Source organism: Phaseolus vulgaris, chromosome 7, assembly GCF_051622355.1.
Source record: "Phaseolus vulgaris cultivar YP4 chromosome 7, ASM5162235v1, whole genome shotgun sequence".
NCBI lineage: Eukaryota > Viridiplantae > Streptophyta > Magnoliopsida > Fabales > Fabaceae > Phaseolus > Phaseolus vulgaris.
The window spans coordinates 10812513-10827515 of record NC_143504.1 but is presented as its reverse complement, the minus strand read 5'-3'; the positions used below and the strand labels follow the sequence as shown (position 1 = coordinate 10827515).

At 29.9% G+C, this 15003-nt stretch overlaps 1 protein-coding gene across 1 annotated transcript; it reads left to right on the top strand.

Moving 5' to 3' along the window:
* Positions 1 to 4024: 4024 nt before the first annotated feature.
* On the top strand, positions 4025 to 14762 carry LOC137828148 (amino acid transporter AVT1C). Its single transcript, XM_068634600.2, has 13 exons — positions 4025 to 4308; positions 4754 to 4986; positions 5382 to 5689; positions 7337 to 7551; positions 7883 to 7906; positions 8103 to 8283; positions 8682 to 8898; positions 9163 to 9298; positions 9426 to 9447; positions 9919 to 10062; positions 10253 to 10296; positions 10379 to 10441; positions 14371 to 14762. The coding sequence occupies exons 2-13, from the start codon at positions 4808 to 4810 to the stop codon at positions 14467 to 14469; spliced, it is 1632 nt and encodes a 543-aa protein (XP_068490701.1). The 5' UTR covers positions 4025 to 4308; positions 4754 to 4807; the 3' UTR covers positions 14470 to 14762.
* Positions 14763 to 15003: the final 241 nt, after the last annotated feature.

Sequence of the window (15003 nt, the reverse complement as noted above, 5' to 3'; positions counted from 1 at the left end):
AAAATAAATTCTAACCAAAATGGTAAAAGATTGTGTCGGTTTGCTCATTAGTACCAACTTCAGTTCTTAGGTGGGACCTAAAGTCAAGTCCTTTCAAAAATGACTAAACAAGCTTTAGCCATTATATCTATCAAGTTTTGTTGTTATGTTATGATTATTATTATTATACTTATTAGTATGATTATCAATCTTAATATAATTAATAATATAAATATTATTCATATATTTAATATCATTCATATTATTAATTATTATAATAATGTTATTAATATTATTAAAATTATTAAATATTATTAATATTATTAAATATTATTAATATTATTAAATATTATTAATATTATTAAATATTATTATATATTATTAAATATTATTATATATTATTATATATTATTATATATTATTATATATTATTATATATTATTATATATTATTATATATTATTATATATTATTATATATTATTACATATTATTAAATATTATTAAATATTATTACATATTATTACATATTATTAAATATTATTAAATATTATTAATATTATTAAATATTATTAAATATTATTAATATTATTAAATATTATTAACTATTATTAATATTATTAGTATTATTAAATATTATTAACTATTATTAATATTATTAATATTATTAAATATTATTAGTATTATTAATATTATTAAATATTATTAATATTATTAATATTATTAAATATTATTAATATTATTAATATTAATAATATTAATAATATTAATAATATTAATAATATTAATAATATTAATAATATTAATAATATTAATAATATTAATATTAATAATATTAATATTATTAATATTATTAATATTATTAATATTATTAATATTATTAATATTATTAATATTATTAATATTATTAAATATTATTAATATTATTAATATTATTAATATTATTAATATTATTAAATATTATTAATATTATTAAATATTATTAATATTATTAAATATTATTAATATTATTAAATATTATAAATATTATTAAATATTATAAATATTATTAAATAGTATAAATATTATTAAATATTATTAAATATTACTGATATTATTAAATATTATTAATATTATTAAATATTATTAAATATTATTAGATATTATTAAATATTACTGATATTATTAAATATTATTAATATTATTAAATATTACTAAATATTATTAAATATTATTAATATTATTATAAATAATATTAATTTTTATTAACATTATTTATATTATTAATATTATTATAAATAATATTATTTTTTATTAACATTATTTATATTATTAATATTATTATTACTAATATTATTAATTTTAGTCATATTATTAATATCATTAATACTATTAATATTACTAATACGACTAATATTACTAATAATAATATTACTCATATTATTAATATAATATTAATAATATTATTTATATTATTAATTTTATAATATTAATAATATGTATAACAATATTATTAATTATTATTATTATTTATGAATATTAGTTCTAATTTTATAATTATTCATATTATAATAATATTTTAATATTATCTATATAATTATTATGATAATAGTTGGTAGGTAATAAAGATTTGTGGGAAATAGTTGGTAGGTAATAGAGTTTCATGGGTAATATAAATTCGTGGATAATAGTTAGTAGGTAAATAAAAATCCGTGGGTAATAGTTAATAGATAATAGAAATCTGTGTGTAATAATTGATAGGTAATGTTAAATTTGCATACGGATTCAGATTCATGTGTAATATCCGTAGTTAAGGTTATCCGTAGATAATACTCGTAGGTAATGCTGAATTTACTTGTGAATCCAAATTCGTTGATAAAAATCCATAGATAATACTATTTTTTTTGTAGTGGCTATTCTCTCTGACAAAGGTTTCAAATTGCTGAAAGATAAATTTAAATTGCTAAAAGGTTTTATCTTTTTATTTGGATTTGAGTTACTAGTTTTGTTGTTCTTTATATTCTAGTAAATTTGGTTTGGAAATTTTATAGTGGAGTTGCTGGTTTTGTTGGTTTTTATATTCTCGTGATTTAGAGGTTTATCATTGTTTGTTGACTTTGGTTTGGTTTTGGAAATTTTCTGGATATTTATGTGAGTTCCGTGGAAGGAGTTTTTATTGTAAAAAATATTTAGTTTAATATGTACATATTTTATATCTAACTCTTTACTTGTAGCTATTTGCTAATTAGTATTATAATTTTATCTTAATATCTCAAATAAACCTTTTAATATTGACTTTTATAATCTAGATTAATAGGTGCATTTTAATTTTAAAATTTTGCATCTATATTTTACAGTATTTTATATCTTTTATTTCAACTACGTTCTAGTGCATATAGATTTTTTTTAATATAGCCGACATAATTATGTATTTAATTAATTTAATTATTTTGTTTGTGTGAGCTTGGCCGATATATGATGGTGTCTTTGATAGTATTTATGTCAGTCAGGGTAACGATATTCTCGTCTGTCTTACTTCAATTTGATCAACGCAATTTACGTCTCTTGCTGATCAACGCAAAATAACTCTTTCATCGACTTGTTGATCGACTTTGTCATTTGTTTTATCTTGCATCCATTTTTTACTGATGTAAACCGATTGTTTTTTTTTTTTTAATAATTACTGTGTAGTGAAACTTATTTTTATTTCTATTAGTAATTAATAATGTATTTTTAATACATATTATATATATATATTTATTGATTTTATTATTAGTTGAATTCATTAGGATTAAAGGAATAAGACGATTCTCAGTTTATGTGATGAATTTCGGTCATAATTTCATTAGTCTCACTGTGTTCCATTCTCTAAGTATTTTACTTTGAGAATATGCTAACAGTACTCATAAGAGAAGTGTATGACCACTCTAATGATATAAGGTAGAAGGGAAAAGGTAAATTTAATTTACTATTATTTCAATAACTAACAAAACTATTTAGTATAAGTAATTAAATATAAGGTTTTTTTATCAGCGTAACTGTACCAGAAATACCAAATTCATATATAACCAAAATCAGAAAACAACATAAAAAATAAACATCAATATATGATTCTAGATAATCTGCCCAATAAAAAAATATATTGTGTTTTAATTTTTTTTGTTAGCAGTAATTATTAAATGAGATAGCGATATTTTGTGATGTAATTTATAGGTGGTTGTTAATTCAAATGATGTCATCATTATATCTTTAGGAATCCAAACTTGTATCTATAATTGATATACTGTTATGAATTGAATTCATATTTCAGTTAAATTTCTATCACTTTTTATCACAATTAAACACTATATATTCCTTCTTTCTTTTATATCTTTTCAGGTTATAATAATAATAATAAAACAGTTAAAATTAATACTTATTGATATTAAAATTATTATCAACTTCTTCTAATGTTATTAATTTCTCATAGCTCTAGATTATTCATATATTATTTTACACTTGTCTTGAACATCTCGTAAAGGTAGTTTTTCCTTCACATCTTTTGAAAAATGCTAAACATACCTATGCCTATGAGGTAGATATATTGAAGAAAAAGATAAATACAAATAAAAGTGAAACATATATATATATATATATATATAATGAGTTTTAATTATAAAAAATGTCAGTTCGGATGGAAAGAAAATTAGATAACTTATTATAAGGAGGATTTGAGTCCCTCCAAAATATGAAAATCAAATGCATGTGAAATTACTATTATAATTATTATTAATTATAATAATAATAAATTAAAAAGAAAATACTAACGTGTAATCTTTTTTCATTCGCTTGTAAGCACATGGTTACAGTACAAACGGATTACAAGGACAACAATTTTTTTATAATTTGAGTAAGGAATTGTTTTCATTGATTTACCTTAAATATAATAATTTTTGCATAAATTTGTAACCATAAGATTTATTTTACATGATAAAACCACATTGTTATATTTGACAAAAAATAAATCCTAGGCTAACAGGTGCCTAAGATAAAGTGGTTACTAGCATATGATTCATGATGAGCTATTACAACAAACAAAAGAAAAATGGGGGCCCATGCCAGCATGACAACATGGCAAATTCACTATCTATTGTTTTCCAGTAATGTACGGCTACGATTTCTAATATGCCTGCACTGTTGAAGACAAAGTACAGATGTGCATAACAATAAACTGCTACACCTTCCATTATTCTTCTGCTCCGTCGTCACAGATTCTTTTTCAAGTTTTTCAGTTCACACAGACACCATCAAAACCGCTATAAGAGTTCGCAACATTGAGAGTCTAGTGTCACTGAAAAAACCACAAAGATAAGGTAAATAGCCACCCTTTTTTTTATCTGTGTTCTTCTCTCCCTTGTTTTTCACTTTGTTTCTTTGCAAAAATTTAAGGAAACATACAAAACAAAAACCATGAGAGGAAACACTTTAAAGGTGTTTCCTTGCCACCCCCCTTTTTTCTTTACCTTCCTTGTGTGTGTTTTCTTGTTTGGCTTAATCAAACTTGATGAAAATGCATGCATATCCAAAATCTAGCTGGATTCGTTAATACAAGCTTCTGAGTAAGAATACTCAAAGAGAGACCTTTTTAATCTCACCCCACGTGAAGTTTTTATTTTGGTTTTGAAGAATAGGTTAAGGAATAGGATACGGTTGATCCCGACACAGATTCTATGTTGTAAAATTGCCTTGAATTGCTCATAGAGATTTTCTTTCTTTCTGCTCATATGTGTGTTTTATGAGTGTGGTTATTCTGTGAAGGTGAATTGTTGAAGAGGTGGAGGATTTTTTAACGGAGAAAGAGCTTGAAGGAAAATGAATAATTCTGTTTCTGAGAACAGTTTTATCATCGAGAGTGATGAAGATGATGTGGAGAAGGATTTCAACAAAGATGGAGGTGATGGTAACGATTCTGATTCTTCCAGTTACTCAACCGAAAACCCTCCACAGCGAAAGCCCAGTTCTTACAACATCTCGTGGCCTCAGAGTTACAGGTCTTCTATTTTCCTTGTTTTAATTCCACTGGATTTGTGAATTTCTCATGATTGTGTTTTCTTCTGTCCTTTTCTCTTTTATGTTTCTAAAGTGTCAAAAGGGCACCCTCTAATTTCTCTTCAATTATTGTTCGTTGTCTTTTCTTTTCCTCCTTTTTCATTACGTTTTTGAAAAGTGATTTTGCCTTTTTTAGGGTGAATGTAAAAATTGTTTGGAACCTTTTTCTGATTAGTTTTCGGCTTTAGAAGAAACCAGAAGATGCCACTTGTGTTTGTCATAGTTAACAAACTATATCCAAAAGTTGAAAAACAAAATCTAACAACTTAATTTTGGTGTTTCCTATGTAAAGTGCATGAACTGAATACGTATGTTATCATTGTTGATGGTGTTTCAGGCAGTCTATCGATCTATACAGTAGTGTGCCATCACCAAATATTGGATTTTTGGGCACACCCTCATTGTCAAGACTAAGCAGTTCTTTCCTTTCTACATCACTGACAAGGAGGCACACTCCTGAAGCACTTCCTTCAGTGGCAAAGCCTCTTTTACAAGAACCAGAAGATGAGCAGCATCAGAGACGTAGCTCTCATTCCTTGCTTCCTCCTCTTTCTTCTAGAAGATCTTCTTTGATTAAGAAGGATTCCAAGGTTTCTCATGAAGTTCCCTCTCGCCACTGCACTTTTGGACAAGCTGTGCTCAATGGTAAATTGTTGAATCTTGGTCTGTTATGTTCTTGGTTTGATCTATGCCCAGAATTCTATTTTATTATAAGAGAATAAACTGTTCAACCTTATCTTCGGAATAAATATAAAGGACAAAAAGAAGGAAGGGAAAATATCAAATCATAGTTAAGGTAAATTGAATGCATGATAATGATACAAATTAATTGGTGTACCGTATATGTTGTTTTCTTGTCATTATGTATCAGAAAATTTGAACTTCATTATATAAATGAAGGAGTTTCCTACATGCAAACAAAATTTGGTGAGAAAAGAGAGGGTTGTAATTCTCTTGATGTACATTATTTTTTTTCTGTGTTCGGGCATGATGATGATTCTGAGTTATAGAGCTTGAAAATTGATATAATGCACGACTTGCATTAAATGAAGCTAACAAGCAGATAACACTCTAAAAAACAGTGTCCTTATGAGTTACATCACAAAAAAAAACATGGTGGGTATGCACTCTGCCCCACTTCATGGATTTGGACGGTGTGGATCAGATTTTACCAACTTGTAAATTGGGAGGTGGGAATAGATTTGAGATATGGACACTCACATAAACCATTTTAAACCCACAATAGTTCTAGTGTAACATTTTGTATATGGAACAGAGTGTAATATAATTTAGTGATTATTTTTTAGAAATTAAAAAAAAACACAAGTTAACACTCCTAAAAAAGACACCCACTTGAAAACCAATATATTAATATTTTAATTCTATGATAACCAATATATTATTTTTTAATTTAAAATACTATATATATGATATAATATTATTGAAGTGAGTGTTATGTTGTGAAACTATCATTTTTGTTCTTTATAATAAGAAAATTCAGCTTCTAAAGAATAATTGATTTTAGGAGAAATTGTTTTAAATAGTTTATAATCATATTTATGTTTTCTGATTATTTTTGGTTTTTTATTATTTCAAAAATGATTTTTAATGAAGTTATTCTTTTTAGAAAACCTTAAATAAATACTTATCTAGAAAGTCACATTTAGCCCAAAACTGAGCACATTATACTTGAACATTATAAAGTAAATCATAGAGTTAAGCTTTAAGTGTTCAAATAATTGGTTAAATTTCTTCATTTTATGAATTATTTAATTTAAAACTACTTGAAACTGTTCTACTAGAAGATAAGGATTGGGTGTTCATTTATTAGTGAATGGATGTGTTTCGGAACATATATTGTTTTTTCTGCAAACTGCAATTAAGAAGTCCCACCGACATACTCAATCAATCCTCTGACTGGGGGGACCATGTTAGGCAATGATGTAAATTGATAGCTTCTCAGGCCTACCTAAGTTAGACAAGTGATGATTATTAACCACTTTGTCACCATCACTTGTTCAAAATGCTACATAAATTCATTTTCTCATTTCTGAGTTGACCATGATCTTATATTTAGATTTAATTTGTACTAAAGCTAATCACATGCATTTTTGTATTCACTAGTCCATTATAAATTTTGAACTGCATGAACCCCAATAAAAAAATCATACCTTAAATTGTAAAATGAACCGTAGGTTAAAATATTGTACAGCATTTGGTTTGAAACTGCATGACCCCTGCAGTGCAGGTGATGATGATGTTCCCTTATTCATCATATTTTGGATTTTGTAGGAATAAATGTTCTTTGTGGAGTTGGAATCCTTTCTACCCCTTATGCTGCCAAAGAAGGTGGATGGTTTGGACTCTCAGTTTTGTTCCTTTTCGCAATTATTTCATTTTATACTGGGCTGCTCTTGCGTTCCTGTTTGGACAGTGATCCTGAGCTTGAAACATACCCTGATATTGGCCAAGCTGCTTTTGGTACTACTGGACGTATTGCCATTTCAGTAAGTCTTCCCTTCATGCTTCTCTTTCTTACATCTATTATGAACTCTTGTACTGACATAAAAATATCACAGTAACTAGATAAGTTATAACATTTTATTATGTCTGTAATGACTCGTGCTCACTTTTCAAACATTGATTCTCTGTTTTGATTTAAGATTTATGTTTTATGTTCATTTCATAGGTTGTATTATAATTGTGTCAGGTCTTGTAATTTTAAAATTTGTTGTGTTCCGATGTCTTTATTCTAGGGGGACAAATTCCATGTTAATTAAAAATAACTATGCCTCTAATCACTTCTTAATACCTTCTCCTTTTTTTCTTTGGATGCAGATAGTATTGTACGTGGAATTATATGTAAGTACAGCCACCTTCACTCATCTAGTATTCCATTTGAGGTCTCATCCAATGTAATTTGTTAAAGCCAATTAAAAATGATGAAATTCTATGTGGCTACCTTGTTTGGATTCCACTGTTACATCTATTGGCTGCTAAGTATAATCTTTCTAAATTTATAGCAATTACTTTGCCTATTGAATATTCCTTCATGCAGGCTTGTTGCATTGAATATATAATTTTGGAGGGCGACAACTTGTCTTCCTTGTTTCCAAATGCACACTTGAATTTGGGTGGAATTGAACTGGATTCACGTACACTGTTTGCTGTGATTACTGCCTTGGCTGTTCTTCCTACTGTTTGGCTCCGCGATCTAAGCATTCTCAGTTACATATCTGGTAAGTGCTTATTATTTGGTTCAACAAATGATTAGTCGTTCATTCTCTGATCAAAAGTTAGAGCTTCGTCTCATTTACACTTGGCTCGTATGTCATCATTTCTCAAACAAGGTTTTATCATACTTCATGTTGTTCTTTTCTGTATTGGGATAAAGCTTTGTTGTTGCTGTGAAATGAAATGATAATACATGATATTGGTCATAATGTATGATATTGGTCAATTATATATAACATGTGCAGCTTCTCAAATTTCATTCCTCTAGTTATTATCATTCATGCTTGGTTACTATAACTGCTCATGAATCTGTCTTATGTTTTGGCAGTCAGCAATCATATATTATACTATCATCATTATTTGAAAAAGCTTATTATAACCTTATACCATGTTCTTTTTATAGCTGGTGGAGTTGTTGCATCAATTTTAGTGGTTCTCTGCTTGTTATGGGTTGGTGTAGACGAAGTCGGATTTCCTAGCAAAGGGACCCCACTCAATCTTGCAACTTTTCCTGTTGCTGTGGGTCTTTATGGTTACTGCTACTCCGGACATGCTGTTTTCCCAAACATTTATACATCCATGGCAAATCGAAACCAATTCCCTGGAGTGCTCTTAGCATGGTAAATAATTTTTGGCCATAATCTATAACTCGGTTGTCACTGGTCCTTCCACTGTATAGTAGATCTAAGTCTTGTACAAATGCAATTTACAAGTATATATAGAAGATATGATGATCTCTTTTAGGTAGTAAACTAGTAGAGAAGTATAAGGTAAATCACAATGCCTCAAGATGTGGAATATACTTGCATAGGATTTTTATTTTCTTCAGTAGAATTTCTTTTTCTGAATCTAATATATACAAGTATGATTTTTCCTTTCCTCAGTTTTGGTATTTGTACCTTATTGTATGCTGGAGCTGCTGTTATGGGATACACAATGTTTGGTGAAGCTATACTCTCTCAATTCACTCTCAACCTGCCTCAAGAATTGGTAGCAACCAAGATTGCTGTTTGGACCACGGTATACATTCTCTATTTTTGTGTCATTTATTATTCTCATACTATGCTTAATTCTGTATCAGCATATTATCAATTTTCAGGAAACTACATAAATAACCAACATTTGATCTGTTTCTTTTATTTTGCAGGTGGTTAATCCATTTACCAAATATCCTTTTTATAGGGGCCTTACATAAGTAGTTAAATACATGAGAGAGATACGAATAAGAAATGGTTTTGTTTCCATCCTGCATTTATAAATTTGAAATTCCTTCTTCTTCTAAAGTGATATTTGAGAGAGAAATATGAATAATTATCTCTTGCAAACAAAATATTGCCAAGTAACTCAAGCATCTTGCATCAGGAAGAGCAAGGAATGCTTCACAACTGAAAACATTTCTAATTAGCATCTTGCTTTACTAATGGAAAAAAAATTATAAAACCTGACAAATGTTTGTCCTTGTATTCCTATTCATGTACAACATGTTGATTCAAGGTGAAAGTGTTTGACAGGAAAGAATGTGTTATATCAATGTGTGTTTGAACATGTGTTTTATGATATGCTATTTCTCTTGCATTCCCTTTTAAAGACTCTCACACGGTGAGCAAAGGAAGTTGTTTTGAACTTAATTAGAATCACATTTGCATTGACTATATCTCCGGTGGCAATGAGTCTGGAGGAGTTGATACCATCAAACCAAGCCAAGTCTTATCTATATTCCATCTTCATCAGAACAGCACTGGTACTTTCCACCCTGGTTATTGGTCTCTCAATTCCCTTTTTTGGTGAGTCTTTCCGCTTCCTATTCTCATGTGCTTAGTTGTTGATCTATTTATCTTCAATATTACTTCTTTACTAAATCTGGAAATTACTTATTTTTGGACAGACCAACTTTTTCATTTCAGAAAATCATTGTACCGTGACATAGTTCTACCATGTTTTTATCAACAACGTATATAATTTTCTTTTTTGTAGGTCTGGTTATGTCATTGATTGGATCGTTGTTCACAATGCTTGTTGTAAGTTTCATTCAGTTGATCTGTTCTTGCTTATTGATCTCGACATTTTATTAATTAAAACTAAAACCATCCTCGATGACAGTCTTTGATACTACCCTGCGTTTGTTTCCTAAAAATCTTGCGAGGCAAAGTGACGCGAGTACAGGTATGATGCTTTCACTTTCAATAATACTGCTCAATATAAGTCATAAATTTAAGTTGAGTTGATAACCACTCCCTCTATTTTTTAAAAGCTTTGGAAGATGGTGTAAATTCAAGATTAAGAAATACAATAAATTTCTATATTTATATTTTACTTTATACTTTTAACTTCTTAATATGACCTTACTATTTATCTCCCATTTATGATAAATGTATAAATCTTTGAGAATTACATGGAGATAGGGTTACACTTGAAAAGTGTGAAGATTGATTCAGTAAAATCTTGTCTAAAAGGTTTCTGGACCGTTTGATTGTACTAGACCGTCAGCTTATACCATATGTGGTAGGTGGTCTAAGTCTAGTCTCAGTGTCTACTAACACTTGGACCGTGTGAAGAACCACTCTAAGAACTTTCCAGCTCGGTAATGAAAAACACAATTCATGTGTCTTCCTTATTAATTTAGGCATATTTTACGTGAGTTAATTATAACAGTATTGTTGTATAAATATAAACTTTTGTATTATTAGGGTTGGCTAACATTTGAGTTATGCTTAACTGAGAGTATGAGTGGGAGTTTGATATGAGAAAAACTACAAGTTGTAATCTTTGAGTATAGTGAATCATGTGATGCACGTAGATTGAAGTTCAAAAACACTTCAATTGAACCAAGTTATTTTTGTGTATGATTCTTTACTGTCCTCCCTCTTATGTGTACCTTCTACCTGGTATGCTTGCAAGTTTCTTTGTTATCGTTCTCTGTTTGTGTGGTAAACGGATTTGTAGTGGATTTGTCTGAGCTTATTCCTATAAAAATGGTGCGGTGAGTGTGAAACATCAATCATCATGACATCTGCAAAGTACAAGGTTGAGAAATTCAATGATTTGAACAACTTCAGATTGTGGAAAGTGAATCCAAGCTTGGTGCACCCATGGTAGGGAAGGACAAGAAACATTGTTAGAGAAGGTTCACAACGCTATTGTTCTTAGACTTGGTGATAAGGTGTTGAGGCAAGTCTCAAAGGAGAATAATGCATAGGGACTATGGACTAAGCTTGAGAGCTTGTACATGACAAAGTCCTTAGTTAACCATATGTATCTGAAGCAAACATTGTACTTATATAAGATGAGTAGTGAAAAGACAATTAGCGAACAACTAGATGAATTCAACTAATTCTTCATTGATCTAGAGAATCTTTATGTGTAGATTTATGATGAGGATCAAGTATTGTTGTTGTTGTTGTATTTTTTTGCGTAAGATGCGGGATTATTTCAAGGAAACCATGTTGTATGGATCAAATACTCTTTCTCTTGAGGAGGTTCAAGTTGCTATGAGCTCAAAGGAGTTGAACAAGAAGTTTGATGTAAAGGTGTCTTGTGCAAGAGGTGGTCTTGTAGCAAGGGGGTATATTGTCATCACAAAGGAGGTTGAAAGAGGTTAAAGTCGAGGACACACAATGGTAGAAATACATAGTCTATTAGATGTTATCATTGCAAGAAGAATGATCACACTATAAGGTTTTGTCTTGAGAGGAAAAAGAAGGCTAACAACTTTTGATGGATCGTTTGGATCTTGTAGAGAGTCGTCTATGTCTGGTGTAGCAACTATGATGGAAGATAGCTATTAATCATCAAAGGTCCTCATGGTGTCAAGCAGTGTTGATGATTACGAGTGGATAATGGACTCGAGATGTTCATTTCATATGACACCTAACTGTTTATGGTTCCAAGAGTTTACAGAACTTGAAGAAGGTTCGAAACTATTAGGTTTCATCTACATGATGGAACTGAAAGACTGCTTCAGGAATTTAGGTTTGTACCTAGCTTGAAGTGCAACCTAATATCCTTTGGTGAGCTTGAGAAGAAGGGATATGTGTTTAAAGGAGAGAGTGGAATCTTGAAGGTGTTGAGAGGATCCATGGTAGTGATGAAGGGTGTGAGGAAGAATGATCTATAAGCCTTGGAAGGTGTTGTAATATTTGACTCATAGTCTATTATTGAGTAGACCGTCTTGTCTAAGATTGAAATATGGCATAAAAGGTTAGTTCCTGGAAGTGAAAAAGACTTAGTTGAGTTGAGAAGCAAGGCTTGTTTAGCAGTGACAAAATTGAGCAATTAAAATTTGTGAACATTGTGTTCAAGGAAAAGCTTGCAGAATTTGTTTTAATGTAAGGCAGCAGAGAATAAAGGGAACCCTTGATTACGTTCATGCTAACCTATAGGGACCATCTTCAACTGCATCACACTCTAGTACTAGATACATCCTGTCAATAGTAGACTATACTCAAGGAAGTTACGAATCTATCCTCAAATACTTACTATATCCACACCTCTTGCTTCTCACAATAAGTTGAGTAATGAATAGTCTTCTAAGATAGTGGAAGAACAACATTATATGGTCGGTATACCACATGCAAACATCGTTGGTGTTGTGATGTATGCGATGGTTTTCACTCGCCTTGATATAGCCTATGTTGTGAGCATTGTTAGTAGGTTCATGTCAAATTTTTGGCGAACTCTCTAGCAAGCTCTTAAGTGGATTTTCTACTACTTGAAAGGATTGCTTGGATGAGTTCTAGTTTATGATAGAGTAAGACTATCTATTAGAGATGCTACCATAGAAGAATTTGTTGACTCCGACTTTGTTGGGTATTTGCACACCAAAAAGTCTCTCACAAGCTATGCGTTTACTACTTATGGTACTGCTATCAATTGAAAGACCAGTTTACAAAAGGTAGTGGCTTTGTCAACCACTAAAGCATAGTAAATTGCTATGTCAAAAGCTATGAAGGAAGCCTTATGGGTGAAAGGTCTAGCCAAATAACTGAAGGTGCAAGACCAAATTGTCACCATCTACTGTGACAATAGCAGCGAAATACAAATCATAATCATTTTGATATGATTACAAAGGTTTTGTTAGGCAGCAAGTTCCTTCATTGCTTGGATTTTATCCTGCTTATTGGTGATTAAGCTTGTAATGAGCTTATTGGCAGGTAATGACTCTCACTCAGATTTGTGTTGAACCAAGTTAGAGATTTGAGAGATTGGCTCACTAAAATCTTGTCTAAAAGGTTCCTAGACCGTCTAACTATACTAAATCGTCAAGTGTTTGCTATGTAGCTTCTATCAAATAGATGGTCTCAGTAGATTATCTTGTCTCTTAATGTCTACATAGAGTTAGACCGTCTAGAGAAACTGTCTAAGTGTCTTTCCAACCAAATAATGAGAAGCATTGTTTATGTGTATTCCTTGTAGTCGAGACGTGTTTCACGTGATTTGTGGCTAATGTTTGAGTTGTTCTTAACTAAGTCCGAGTGAGAATTTGTTGTGAGAGAAACTACAAAGTCTATTCTCAAGTATACTGAATTATGTCGTGGATAAAGATTGAGATTCGTTAACACTTCAATTGAATTTCGTTACTTTGTGCGTGAGTCTTTCTTGTTCTTTCTTTACTTTCACCTTTAGATTGTTACGTGTGCAAGTTTCTCTATTATTGTTTTCTGTATTGTGTAGTAGATATGTCTGAAATAACTCCTAACAAAAAAAAAAAGAGTAAATGATGTTGTCTTTAATTTCTAAATGGACAATAAAAAGAAACATTTTTCTTTGAAAGGTGAACTGATAAAAAGTAGAGCATTGATGAGAAAAATAAACTCTTTAGGACTTTATAGAGTATCGAACATGGTGACAACGAATAGTTTCCCCTTAAAATTAAGTGAACTACTCAAAGGCTTCAAAAACAAATATTTTGATATTAACACAGCTTAAAGCATACAAATGAAAAGCAATTTTAAAACAGAAGCGTATCATTCTGACATTAACACTTAAACAAGACACTCAAATCAAGAATCTTACCACTAATTAAGTTCAGACATTACTTGAACAGTTATAATAAACTCTACTGCTACTTTACTTTTTATTTCCTATGTCTGCAGGCAACAGTTTGCATTACAATCATCACAGTAGGTGCTGTCTGTTCTGCTTTTGGAACATACTCTGCCCTCTCAGAGATTATTAAGAGTTTGAGGGGATGAAGTTTTGAGGCTTAAATCCTGAAAGATGAGATATGTCTGCTGTCATATAGTCTGTCCAGTTATTCTATTTGTTTGGATTGCACATCCACAATTTTGAGTCAATTTTTCGCTTGCCACACTTTTCATTTCTGTTTTCTGTGGTTTTTCTGATTCATAGTTACCTTGTCATAAAAGTTTTGCTCATGTTTGTTGAGGTATTGTATTGGTAATCATAGATTGTGGCAGAGAAACACTCAACAGTTTGTAAGGACCGATTGAGTGAGGTTATTAAAAAGAATTTTTTCACGTTGAAAGTGTTGAGTGCAATCTTTTGGAGACGATAAAGGATCTCTATAACCATTTAATGCAGAAATATTGAGTAACCAAAAGGGTTTCCACATAAATTATAGCAGAATGAATGAAAATGGCATGAGTAGTGTTTTCAACGTTTCATTCAAGACAGCAAGGTTTGTTAGCTAGGGTTGATGATAGGTGCAGTTCATAGTTGTAATTGTTGAACTTTTCTTTGTTTTCTTGTTCTTTGTTCATATTTAT

Bases quoted from the DNA above. Each gene is read 5' to 3' on its own strand.
- LOC137828148 (XM_068634600.2), top strand. From the start codon at position 4,808: ATGAATAATTCTGTTTCTGAGAACAGTTTTATCATCGAGAGTGATGAA. The intron at 8,284-8,681 runs GTAAGTGCTTAT...TTCTTTTTATAG, and splicing joins CATTCTCAGTTACATATCTG to CTGGTGGAGTTGTTGCATCA. The intron at 9,448-9,918 runs ATCCTTTTTATA...TTAGAATCACAT, and splicing joins GGTTAATCCATTTACCAAAT to TTGCATTGACTATATCTCCG.